General features: G+C 44.1%; 1 protein-coding gene across 5 annotated transcripts in view; it reads left to right on the top strand.

Annotated features, from left to right (window-relative positions):
- CELSR1 (cadherin EGF LAG seven-pass G-type receptor 1) overlaps positions 1–11,145 on the top strand; it is a 177,289-nt gene extending 166,144 nt beyond the window's left edge. For 2 of the 5 annotated variants that reach the window (XM_074870040.1, XM_074870041.1), the window contains exons 28-35: positions 1,021–1,147; positions 3,091–3,216; positions 3,517–3,653; positions 4,165–4,268; positions 5,092–5,259; positions 6,189–6,431; positions 6,729–6,993; positions 8,911–11,145. In XM_074870040.1, coding sequence (XP_074726141.1) covers positions 1,021–1,147; positions 3,091–3,216; positions 3,517–3,653; positions 4,165–4,268; positions 5,092–5,259; positions 6,189–6,431; positions 6,729–6,993; positions 8,911–8,935 — 1,195 coding nt within the window. In that variant the 3' untranslated portion in view covers positions 8,936–11,145. Of the gene's footprint in view, positions 1–1,020; positions 1,148–3,090; positions 3,217–3,516; positions 3,654–4,164; positions 4,269–5,091; positions 5,260–6,188; positions 6,432–6,728; positions 6,998–8,910 lie in introns of those variants that run through there. The other 3 variants (XM_074870042.1, XM_074870043.1, XM_074870044.1) reach the window with 3 other exon arrangements.
- The last annotated feature ends 2,389 nt before the right edge of the window (positions 11,146–13,534 follow it).

The raw sequence follows: 13,534 nt of genomic DNA, 5'->3' as shown, positions 1-13,534 counted from the left end.
ATGGTATCATTACAGTCCTTCCAGATCGTTCATCGTGCTCCCTACTAAACTGTCACTTCACCTCTACCTGTGGCATGCCCAGGTAGACATAATTCTGTGTCTCCCCGTGCTCGCCCATGGCTCAGAAAGGTCCCCTCACAAATGCCTGGATTACGCCATGTCATGGCAGAGACCAGTTGAGGTTCCCTAGCTGAGGGCCAGCCTCTCCCCATCCTGCTCCTCGTGGGATGAGCAGAAAGCCTCGCAAGCTGCGACCTGCCGCCTTCCCAAGGTGCTGTGGCAGCCTGTTCCCATTAATGTCTGTTTTGCCCAAAGCTCAGAATTTACCTGTGAACTGAAATGTGATTAGCTAGTGGCAAAAGAGCCCTTTTTTTTTTTTTTTTTTTTTTTTCCAAATAGGTAGCTGTACAAGATTTCAAAAGGCTTCTAGCTATTTATTCAGTGTTGGCTGTTGGGTAATTTTTTTAAGTTTCTTCTTTTAAATCTCCCTGAACAAATGGAGTATAATTGCTACTTAATGGCAGCTATTTTACTCATAATACAAAACTTTTGCCACTAGAATTGTGACCATCTTTTGGAAGTGTCTGTGGAAATAATGCTTTTAAGCAAACAAATATTCCCCTGAGTGCCCTCGATCCAAAACTTTGGGCTATAATGTTGAGAAGGAATGTGAGAGTGAACTCAACAAACAGAAATGAGACGGATATGGCCATTTACCAGCCAGATCTCTTCCTCAGAGTCAACAAGGCATGGGCTTGGCAAACAGCCTGGTTTGTTTGAAGAAAACCTTGGAAATGAACTTGAAAAGAAATCACCTTTTTTGTACCTGAATATGCTAAGTCATTGAGTAGTGCAATGAGAGATCTGGGAACTGGGAGCTGGTGAACACTGCTCTCATTTTCCCAAAGGGCCTTTCCAGTTGCCAAATCATTGGGCATGTGGCACGGCCCACGCAGAGAAGTTGGGCTGTTCTCTTGTGTCCTATCATGCTGTAAATACCCGTCTGTGTTTCCTTTACAGCTCTGTGCTGCGAACAGCATTTCTGCTCTTGCTGCTCATCAGTGCCACGTGGCTGCTGGGGCTGATGGCGGTGAACAGCGATGTCATGACATTTCACTATCTCTTTGCCGTTTTCAGCTGCCTGCAGGTAAGTTGGATGGCATCTTGTCCATGCAGACCTTGGTGAGCATGCTGCTGCACCCTGACCCACAAAAACCTGCTAAACATGAGCTAACTTAAGAATGGAGATGTCAAGTACAATTTTTGCTCTCTTTTCTCAAAGAGAGTGTTTATTTCACCAAGACCATAACTTTGAGTAATCGCATCTCTCACTTTTAGTCATTCTAAAGATAAGTGCTTTGCTATTGTAACCTGTAACAGATAAATGACAGTAGGCAATCTATCTTTCTAGAGACAAAATCTTTGTTACTGTCTTCTGTGTGCTCATTGTTAACAGTTGTTCTGTTGCTACCACAAACAAGAGACTGTTTTATTTCACCCAGAGTGGATGACTCCAAGTTCAAGACTTTCACAAATTAAGTTACTGTTTAAGGAAATGAGACAAGCAATGATTTTTAAGTACAAGTCATTGCATTAAGGTTTTACTGGGTTGCCTGTCCTAATGTACACCCTTGTTGATTAAAGATGAAGAAAATAGTTATTTGTAGGAGACCTGGCATGGAAGTAGTCACAAAGTTTCATGTTGGTCACAATTTGAATGTGACCAAGGATGGCAGTAACTGTCATGGCAGTATTAAAACAGCTACTGCTAGCAGGACGCTCTTGTCAGCTGCAGCACAACAGCCACAAATTGCAGACAAAAAGAAAAAGAAGTCTGATGGGTCTCCTCTGGAGATGACTGTCCTTGCCCTGGAAGCACACCAGATAGGCCAGCCTGGAGCAAAGTTATTTTGCCACTGCAACTGGTGTGCTCTGAAATAAATACACTCACTCAGGCTGTAAAACCAGGCTTCCACAAGCCTGAAATAAAATAAAATTAAATATAAACCTGATGAGAGGGAGGAAAGTCAGCAGGTCTCCAAACTTGCCCAGAGAGGCACAGTGGTATGTGGCGTTTCACGTCATTGCCTTCTTTGAACTTGTATTTTTAAAGAGACATTTATGTGAATTTTATTAATGAATAATCCCAAAGTGCTAATGCCAGCTAAAATCGAATTTGATTGAATGTTCAGAAAGTGAGCTTGAAGTTTAAAGTTACTCTAAGTCAATTGCTTTGGCTGAAATCACGAAATGCAGGCATCTTGTGATGTTGGTACAGCTGCAACTTCATGAGTGATTGGCTTCTATATACTATATCTCCAACCAAAATTGATAACAATTTGGCAGCTGCATGAATTCCCTCAGAGCAAATACACCTGAAGGCATGCACATGCGTGCCCCCTGGCCCCAACAAGAGCTGTTAATGTGTGTTCCTGGCAACCAACAACTGCCCAGCCCTGGGGGTTTTGGTGATTTTCCCACCAGGGGGTATTGCTGAACCAAGGAACATATGGGGCAAAAGTTGGGACCTCTGTCCCCAGTATCTCTCCACATCTCACAAAGCTTTCTAAAATTCTTTTTAACAACAGTGTTAAGGACACCTTCCCCATTTCCAGAGGTTTTAACTAAAGGCTATGATATTTTTTATGTGCTGCTATTGATTTTGTCTCATCATTGGTGCAAAAGCTCTAAAATCTTAGTGCAAGTACAGTCCTAAAAATCCCTGCAATGTCTTCCAGTGGGATGTTGAGGTCCCCACTGAATATTTTGAGAAGAAAGTTTCTTCCTAAATGACAAGGGACTGTGGCACCTACCTCAAACTCTGCTCTGTAAATCCTGGAGAAAACCATCATTGTATGTATTTTCCCAGGCCTTTTATGCACATTTGAACTTGGAGGCAAATTGTTAAGTCCTTGGAGATCAATCAATGCCATTTCAGTCAAAGACAGAAAATAGTTATTTCTATTGAAATCATGGCCCACAAACTAGAATTCAGGGGTTGTTTCAAAACATCTGTTCTCTGTTATCTGTATTTGCAGTTTGGTAGTAATGAATCATTTATATTTATTCTTTCTCTCTAAAATGATCCAGGGACTGTTCATTTTCTTCTTCCACTGCGTATTTAACAAAGAAGTTAGGAAGCACTTGAAGAACACTTTAACTGGGAAAAAACCTCTTCCAGACGATTCCACTGCAACAAGAGCTACATTATTAACTGTAAGGAAAAAACACTGGGGAAAACACATCCTCTTGATGGTAGAAGTTACCTAAAATAAAATTATAGGTGACTTGTCTGTAATTAAGTGAATTGTCTGATTGCTTTCAATGACTTGTACAAAGATTACTGATGGCCTCTTTCAAAAGTTTTCATTACTGTTTTAATTAAAACTTTTGAGAGAAAAGAATTCTTTTCCTCAGCATCAAAACGCAGTTGGTTCTTTCAAAACATTCATGGGTAATGTTGGCTTTTGGTAGGATCGTTCACTGTTGCTTTGTGTCTTTTGTTTTTTCCTTCAGAGATCTCTGAACTGTAACAACACATATACAGAAGAGCCAAATATGTATCGCACAACTATTGGGGAATCTACTGTCTCCCTAGAAAGCACCGTCAGGTCAGCCAAGAGCCACAATAGCTACCTTGCTTATATTCTCAGGTAATCAGGTGGCAGGTGCATGGCTTTCAGGTGCTTGCCTTTCCCTTTTTTATTGCTCTTGTGGAAAACATAAATGTTGTGGTTCAAATGCTATTTGGTTTATGTCTTAACAGTTCTGTTTTATGTGACTGTCATTTTCTTTCATGCGTTTTCTTTTGCATGCATCTTCGGTGGGGAGTTCCAGCAGTGCTGTGGTTAACATAACTACTATGTTAACTATATGGGCCGTGCTGCTTGCCTGTTAAAATTCAGACATGTCTCAAGGAGTGCAATTTAGCTTATTAACTTCAGGCTTTTTCAGAGTGTGATTCATGTGGCCAAAGGCAGACAGCTACATTAGGATAACCTACGCCTTGCTGTAAAAGTGACCACATTGACAGTCAAGCACAGGCTGGCTAGCATCCACTGCAGCTGTCTGCATTTGACTGGAAGAATCTCATCTGCATGTCAGCCTTGTTCTTAAGAACATCAAAGTGACCAAGAAAGTTGTCCTCTGTTTTTATTGTCAAAGGGATGAGGCTGCTCATAAGCTCAGTGGATCCTCAAGTCAAGCAAGGGCTGGTCAGACTGAAGCAGATTCCTCCATTTTTCACAGGAATCCGTCAAAATCCAATGGTAAGAATTATTTCTAAATGCTTTGATCCAGTTGTGCACCTTCTCCTTCTCAGCATTTTTTTCAAAGGCTTCTGTAATAGGAAGAATAGTTAGTATGACTTGGTGTGTCTCGTTCTCATTATGTTCTTGGCATAACGAGCTATGCAATGGCTGCCTTACTAGGGAATCCTGTAATGGAAATATCATGTATCTGTTTCTTGTGATGGTTCAGTTTTAATCTGACAGCTGTCACAGCTGTTGACAGTTTCTGGCGTCCCCTTTCTTTCTCACAAATTATGTGCTGTTGATCTTGATTTTTAATTGGAGATCTTTTAACGTTTGAGACCTTGAGGCAATGTCATCCTTTACTGCTACGTTTTGTACAAGAAAATGAGAAGTGTCTCTTTGTCTGATTTCCTTTCATTTGGGTCTTGACGTTAAATTTTGTTGCCTTGTAGCAGTTTTTTAAGTTTTTTAAGTGCATTTGCAGATTCTTAATATTTCTAGGTAGCTTTGTTTGCCTGTGTGTTGATTGAGATCCTACGGAGTTACTGTTCTGCATATTGAATAGGGAAAAAAGTGTCCCCATTCTGTTCTGCACCTCCCATGCACATAAAAGGTCCTGCCCACTAACTGAGCTGAGTTGTGCTTACCATAATTACTTGGATGGATGCCACAGTCCTTGTGAACTAGCCCTATGTACACTTAGAGATGTAAGAGCTTATACCTGGCATGGCCTGAACCAAATGCCTGCCTTTTCTTTCTCCTTGTGCATTTGTCAGATATATTTGTTCAACTCTTGTCCACACTTTTATCACTGTGTTTCCCCTTTCCACATTTGTAGAGCACGATTCAGACTCCGACAGTGAACTGTCCCTTGATGAACACAGCAGCTCTTACGCCTCCTCCCATTCATCAGACAGTGAGGAAGATGGACTCGATACAGAGAAAAAGTGGAACACATCTACTTCCAAAAATAATGAACGTGGCCCACTCCACAGCACACCCAAAGGTACTCCCAGTGCAAGGGGAGAGCAATGGGTTTATTCCCTTCTATAAAATAGCTTTAGAGTAGCTGCAATAAATTTGTCAGACTACCATATGGCTGAGACAGCGTCTCTACCGCTGTGCTTTGCTTCTGCAGAGATCCTTGTTGTCTCCAGCTTAGAGACCTTTCTTCCTCCCAAAGGCTTGTTCACGGGGATGACTGAGCACAAGTAAAAGGATGCTTGTACAAATCTGCAACTTACGGTGCTCAGGCAAAGAGTGGGCTTTGCAGGCAAGTCCCCACAGCACTTGCAAATGGTGCTACCCAGCTAGCAAAGTCTCATGTGAAGGAAGAAAAAGAGGTGAAAGAAGCTGTTTGTTTTGAGGACAGAGGGAAGAAATACCTGACTCTCCTCATGTAATACAGGCACGTAGATTTAGTGGTGTCGGGTAGGTCCCGGACCTAAAGTGTTGGCCAGTTATTGGCCATTAATATCAATACTGTATGGCAGTGTGCAGGCATTTCTAGGCATAGTTCATCTTGTCCTAAAGGTAAGTCAGCTTTGCCTGACAAACTTCCAGGCTGTGTGCTGGTGCTGTGCACAGACACAGCACAAGGTGCCTTGGGTGCCCTCACCCTTCAGAAATCATCCTCCCCAAGGAGCCGGTGGGATCGCCAGCCCTGGAGAACCGAGGTTTGCCTCACACTTCTCCATAATGGAGCTAGTGACCTCGCTCTGGAAAGGGTTTGGACACCCTGCCATCCTACCAGGTGTGTTTTGTGGGGGTTGCTGCATCCTAAGGGCAGTGCAGTTGTCCAGCACAGATCATCTGAAGAATTACTCTGGTTTGACACTCAACTCCTCCCCAGCCACAGGGAACAGGACTGTCTGGGCAGCAGTCGAGAAAACATATCTGAAGTGTTTTTCGAGCTAGTGTTTTTTTGCATTGCAGTTGATACCCTTCCCAATCATGTGAAACCCTATTGGCCCACAGAGTGTGTAACGGCCAGCGACGGTGAGGACCCCAGTGGGAAACAGAAACTCAAAGTCGAGACCAAGGTCAACGTAGAGCTTCACAGGGAAAACCAGGTGAACCACAGCAATGAAGCGCCACAGGACAAGGAGAACGAAGGGCAGCAGAAGGAGAACAGACCTCTGTCCCAGCAGAATAACCAGCAGCCAGAGCAGAGGAAAGGTAGGGCAGCCAGCCTCACCTCACAGCTAGACTGGGAGACTGGGGCGTCAATGAACATTCATTAGTTCATATGGTAGCTCTACTAGGGAAGAACATTTCCCAAATGGCTTCAACCAAATACACTATAGGAAGTTAGTAGGTAGTTGCTGAAGTCTAATCTTTTGTTTTTGAAATAAAGTGACAAACTAGAAGTCTGATTAAGAAATATAAAATGTCACTTCTTGGATGTGTTTAGCTTGATAAAGGAAATTACTGATATGTTTCAAAATTCTCATTATTCCCTCTTTTCTGTAACAGGCATCTTAAAAAATAAAGTCACCTACCCGCCCCCGCTGGTGGATAAGAATATGAAGAATCGACTGCGGGAAAAGCTATCGGATTACAATCAGACCACAATCTCATCCAGGACTACTTCCCTGGGGACAAATGATGGGGTCCGCTCTCCCTCGGACTCAGGAGTGACAGTAAAAAATGCTCGGAGGGAGCAGTCTCGAGACCAGCTCAATGGCATGGCCATGAACGTCCACGTGGGAACAGGACATGCTGACACCTCAGACTCAGAGTAAGTGCCACATTGGGATGCCCTGGGCAGACCTCCCATGGCTCTGGTCTCTCCCTCTGCTTTCCAGCCCCAAACTCCCAAATGAGCAAGAGTCTCACCTGGTGACTGGACCAGAGTCCTGATGGCTTGTCTATACCATGTCCCCAGGGCATGGTGTTTCACTGATGTGAAGGCCAAACTAGGTATCAGGGCAAGGTGCTGTTACAGACACCTGTCACTGGTCACTGGGGCATGCTCTGAATTGGCAAGCTGATGTGTTACTGGGCCACTGTGGACTAGAACAACCTAGGTCTGCCCCATCACCTTGCCACAGGACTTGCTGTGCTTGTGCCCCCTGGTCACAGCAAACTGTGCTCCCATGTCCACATGAATTATCTATCCCCTCTCTGCCTGGTGAGCTGCCGAGATCATCGCCCTCCCTGGCCCTTCTTGGGCCACATCACCTGAACAAGGATGGGCTTCTTCCACTCCATTGTGCTGCCAGCCATCTGGGATAGCTTAGCAGTGCCCGCATGGGGTCCTGAGAGCCATGCACGCCCTCAGGGGTGCTCTGTTCAGGGCTACCCCCTGCTCCTGCTTCTGTGCCCCCAGCCCCTCACCTTCATCCCTGTTGGACCATGGGAACATTTGGTTTCCCCTCTGTTTTTCACCTGTCCTCTCCTTTTGCAGCAGGAAGAGTGTTTGGGGCCATTAGGGACCTATCGTTAATGAGGTGCAGTTAATGTGGCCAATACCAGGCACCAAAAGAGGAGGGGAAGTAGAGGGTAAACATGGAGCAGCACTTCTTGATGCATGTCCAGTAAGACCAGCAAGAGCTGTTGTGGGTGTCTGGCAGCCAGCATGGAGGAAGGCAGGTGGGGGCAAGACCCCAATGAAGAGGACCCCCGAGGAAGCTCAGTGCTTTGGTGGGGAAAGGTGCTAGGCTGCAGGGAGCATGGGGTGGGTGTCCAGCTGGGCAGAGGGAAACCATTGCTAGGCAGGAGATCCAAAGGCTGCAGAGAAAGTATCACATCAAGCTACTGACCCTAAATTACCAGGTGCACGATTCGCACCCGCTGCATAGTGATCGGTGTGCATATTTGCCATTGTAAACTAAATCAAACATTAACAAAAGGCTGAGCAAGCCCTCAGCCAAAGGGTACTCTTGAAAACCTCATTACTCATCATAATTCTTGCAGTTAAAACGAGGACAACAGCCATATGTAAAGTCTGTGCACTTTTTATGCATATAGTCTCAGTTTTTATTAACACAAATAATAATCTCATTCTTTCTCCAAACTGAGACAAAATTTCTCACCCAGCTTTAACTCTTGTCGTTGTCCCACGGTGCTTTAGACACCCATGTTGTCTGGGTGCACAGACCATTCCCAGCTCTCTATAAAAGTACATCTTTGGATTGCCGGGAACTGGCTGATGAAATATATCCTGGTTAGCCAGGAAACAGAAATGGCAGTAACGAGCAATAACTACCTGCTGCCACCAGGTAGTACAGTCATTACTGGAGAATAACTAGCCAACTTGTACTAAGCAACTGGTTTGTTTAAACCAGTTCTTCTGTGTAATGTAAAACTCTCCTGTTGGACAGCAGATCTCATGAATCTGTCTGAAATACCAGGCTTCTAACAGCTTGTAAGATTGCGTGTGAACCTTGCATCTTCACCTAAGCATTAGCCAAATGCAAGCCCTCCGTAGAGCTTCCTCTGAAGAGTGCATCCCTTGTGTACTACCTGGAATTGTTTCTCCCAGCTGCTCTTCCCCTCCAGGGCAGCATCCCCCTGGCAAGCGTTGGATTGGCAAGGCATGGTAACTTCACAGAGCATGAGCCCTTACTAAAAAGGATTAGGTGGTTTCGGGTGGAGTGGTTTGCCTGTGCCTGTTTAACCCTAAGCCTGCATGATTACTTCTTCTCACTAACAGAGGCAGTAACGAAACTTCAATTTGAACCATCAGGAAACTGTGACCACTGCTGCACGGTTCTGGACTCCTCGCCACAGAGTCACTGCCTGCCTGCCTCGGACTTCATCAGAGAGGGCACATAGCGAGGAGGACAAGGTGGGCATTGATTCCCACATGGCTTCACATTATGGCAGACTCCTGACCGCTCGCAGCGGAGACGCAGTGCCCAGATGTGCCTGCGATAAGGCTGCTGTGTGGTATGCTCCGCACGGCATGAACCCATGCCAAAACGCATGGAAGTGGCCACAGGGATGCACTGTGAGGGACAGATACCTGCTCGCAGTGCAGACACTACTGCAGGGGTTGTTTATTATTGAGGAGAACCAAGGTAAAACACGATATTATCACAGTGGACCTACAGTAAGTCAATCCATCAGCCTTAAGACAAGCACCAGGAGACATCTCTTGTGGAGTTTTGTCCGGCTACAGCGTGAACCCATCGGCTTGCTGGGCTCTAGGGAGGAATATCCCAACAAGTGTCCTTTTGTTTCTATGCCAGCATCTCTATCCACCCCCCTTTGGACACATCATCTTAAGAAAAGAAAATCCTTTATATATATATAAAAAATGTAGATACTTTTATATATTTTGTATGGTGTTGCTAAAGAAAAAGTTCCTTTGTATATTTTACATTTATACTGATCTTCTTAATTTGATAATAGGAAATCAATTAAAAGAGGTTTTGATATTTTTTATATGAACATTGCACAATTTTACTTGAATTTGGCATTTGATAAGGTAACTGACGTTTGCATGGAAGCCACCTTAAGATGCAATGCAGTTTTCAGAGTAGTACAGTAAAGATTACATCAAAATCCATGACTATAATTTATAAGTTTTGTTGACAGATTTTGGAACACTTTAAGAACATGGTATGTTTTTTTCATAACCTCTTCTAAAACCCATGAAAAATGTTTTGTTTTTTCATTTCTTGGTGTTTTGACCTCTTCTCTCAAGTGCATTTAAATGTTCAGCAACTGAACTTCAGGACTAAAAATAAATCATATCTTCATCTAAGATTTCAACACAGTCCTTGTCAGGAAGAAGTCAAATCAATATTTCCTTCCCAAGAACAAGAAAACAAGTGGTGTCATTGTATGGTAGGTTTTGACTTTGGTCTGGCTCTGCAACAAACCAGCACTCGGCGTGTCCCAAAAAGAGGGCCTTCCTCCCGTGGGGCAAGTTCTGCCTCAGGCACAGTATTTTATTTTACTGTTAATTTCTTCCCTACTGGAGTCAGCACATTGCTAATCAAAGCAGAAATACAAATCTTTAAGGTTGTTCAGGTTTCACTGTCCTGCTCTTTGACAAAGTCCTGGCCTTCTTGATGTTTCAAAAAGCACGTGGAAGGCTTAAGGTTTCATGTTTCCCAGAAAATGTGTTGGTTTCACAAGTATAGGAAAATTGAGCGTGGCCTGTCACCTTCTTCACCCTCCTGCAGTGTTTACAAGAAAAGGAAAAATAAGATGTGAAAAAGTTTGCGTCTGTGGGACAGAGCTCTGCTGGCAGCTCCTTGTCGTGGGAATACACGACTCAAAGGGTGGCAGTGGTGTGGCTGTGCCCTGCTCTCTGCCGCCAAGGCTTTCAGGAGCTCCTTGTTCACTATAGCAGCCCTTTTGGGAAAATACTGTCTTTCATTTGTGTAACTGTGTGCGTGAAAGGGAAAAATCAGAAAATTAGGCTAAATAAAAGGCAGGAGTTGAGGAAAAGATGAAATAATATATACTGTAATCTTGGTTTCATTATATTCCTACGCATTTTCAAATGTATTGAGGAGGCCTTTGGAAGGAGAGAGGGAGGAAGGATTCTGTTCCTTTAAAAATTATGCAACATACTGTGTGACATTTTCTGACTGAAAAATATTTTGAATGTTTTAAGGGTCTGGCACTTGGCTGTGTGCTCAGGCATTGTGTATAACCCATGCTAGTTGTTTTTACATCTGTGTATGTATATTTTGTCCCAGTGAGATGTAGGTAGTTTTTATTTTGATCAGAATTGTTGCAGTAAATGAGGGTCAGTTGTATTAATGACAAAAAATTAAAACCTATTTTTATGACTTTTTAAAAGCTTTATGGCAGATTAGACACTGGAGGTTGTTTTTTTTTAACAAATGTATATTTATTAATGTGCAGAACACTGGAATTGCAGCACAGATGAAAGGAGAATTTACAATAAATTAAGAAATTTTTTTTTGAACTTGTATTCTTCCTCTGGTGGCTTATTTTAACTGCAGTACAGATGCTGAGGGTACCCATCGCTCTCGCTGAGGAAGCAGAGGCTGTAAAGCATCAGCCACCAGTGCTGCTCCCTGCGGGATGCTGCCAGCCCTGTGTGGTGTCTTGGGGAGGGGGGGAGTTGCTCGCTCTGAGTGGATGGATTCAGACACAAACACAAACACTCTCTCTTTGCGCCCCTTCCCTGCCCCCGGCCCAGTGCCCTTTGCTGGCAGAGGGTACCACCACGTGCATTGTGTTTCAGTCCAGACCAGCAGCATTTCTCACGCCTGGGAAATGGTCCATGGAAGAAAAACACCCTCTTCTAACCCAGAGCAAAGCTGACCACCAGGAAAGCACTGGGTTTAGAAAAGGAGGTTGGAGAGGAGCTAGAGGGGGTGAGGCAGCCAGCCCAGCCCATGAAAGCCTGCAATGACAGGGACTGTTCTGGATTTTCTTAGCTACGTTCTTGGCTTTCTCAAGCCAACTGAGGCCCTGACATGGTCTTGCTCACTCTATACTTTTCAGGCTGTTGTGCAAGTCTTCATTCACATGTCTCATGAGGCACAACAGTGACCTGCAAATGTCTGCCATCTTTCTGGAAATAAAACTGTTTCTCAGTATCATCTGGCCAACTTTTGCATAACTGTTTCTAAACATTAGGTAATAAACTGGGAGGTGTGATGTCAGGGTGAGAGACCCTGGTTACTGTCATGATTTAGGGGCAAAATCAAAGACAGGATCTTCAGTTTGCAAACAGCTCTGCCAAAACTTGCCATTAAACAAACCCAAGTAATTAGTCCAAAGAGAAACTGTTCTAAATTTTTATCGTACAAGTTCATTTTTTGGTGGAACACTAATACTTGAGTTTGTTCTCCAGTATTGGTTCACTGTACTGTGGAAAAGCAGAAATAAGCCTCAGGCTTTCACATAAACAGGATAGTTACAGGACGGACCTGCTTGTGATCCTGTCTCCAGCAACAGCCAACAGCAGATGTTTAGCAAAAGAGGATTATCAGCCACACGTTACATGGCGAGGCAGTCCCAGCAAGGTCCACAGCCTCCAGCATGCTGCAGAATCAGAGCTCCCCAGCAAGAGAGGTTGTGCTTATCTCTGGCAGCCCATTTTTTTCTTTCAGTAATGTGTCCTGTTGTGTTTTGGACAAACTTATGGTATAAACTTATGGTATGCAATGGGCTGCCTGATTCAGTCACAAGCAGCAAGAAAAAGTTCTTACTGGTCGTCAGCTTCATTCCTGTTCCATGTGATGAACACCTTTGCTGCCTGCACCATGAGAGGTAGTGAGCAATTGTTTCTTGGTCACCATCTCCAGGTCAAAGAGGAAGACAGGCTCCATCCTAGAGCACTTGGGTTGTCTCTTTCCACCCAAACAGCTCAGATCTCTGTAATTGTTCCTTGCGCAGAAACACTGCTGTACCCATTAGCCTTCCTTCCTGCCCTTCCTCAGCACCTTCTCAGGTCTAATGTAGCCTTTCTGGAGATGGCAGAGAGATGGAGAAGAGACCAGAGCAACCCACAAAACACAAGCAGTAGGCCTACTAACAACCAAAAAAAAAAAATCTCCATTTCATTCCTTTTTCCTGTCCTAATCTTTACAATAACATTCGGCCTAAGCAAATTGTAAGATAAAAGACTCCAGAAGAAATGGACCAGTGGCAGCATCATGGCACAATAAGGCTGCAGTAACCTAAGCAATCACATAGCCCAACTGCTCCAACAACTCAGGATCAAATACACTTGGGGATTTGTCTAATACATTCTTAAAAATCCTAAATTGTGATTCCAGCACATCAGCCACTAGCCTGTCATAGCCCTTCCTAGGATGATGAGTTAGCTTATCCATATCCTGTTGTCATGCTTAGACATGCAGCTCGCTCAGCTGCAGAGGATTCTCCTGCCAAGGTCTAGAAGGATCACAGAAAGGAGATCCCCAGCAGCCCTGGTGAGATGTTATCATCATCCACATCAACATCACCTGCAGTGGCAGGGCCAGTCTGGGGTGCATTTGGATCCCACAGCCTCTTCTGCAGTTTCTGCCTTGCCTTTATGGTCCTGTTTGCACATAGGCAGCTCAATTTTCCTTCCTGTAAGTAGCAATTTGCACTGGACTCAGTTTCCATTTTAGTCTCTTGATTTTTGGATCCATTCTCCAGTTTCTCATATTCATTTTGGACTTTAGCCCTGTCCATGAGGATGCCTGGAGTCTTTTGGCAGCATCTGCAGCCTTTACAAGCTACCTTTTATTTCATCATTCAAACCATGAATGACAATATCAAATAAAACTAAGCCCAAGAGGGTTTTTGTAAAACTCCCCTTCTTGCCACGCAAGTTTTGCACCTACCTCGTATCG

Source organism: Strix uralensis, chromosome 5 (genome assembly GCF_047716275.1).
Source record: "Strix uralensis isolate ZFMK-TIS-50842 chromosome 5, bStrUra1, whole genome shotgun sequence".
Classification (NCBI taxonomy): Eukaryota; Metazoa; Chordata; class Aves; order Strigiformes; family Strigidae; genus Strix; species Strix uralensis.
This window is presented reverse-complemented; position numbering and strand designations above follow the sequence as displayed.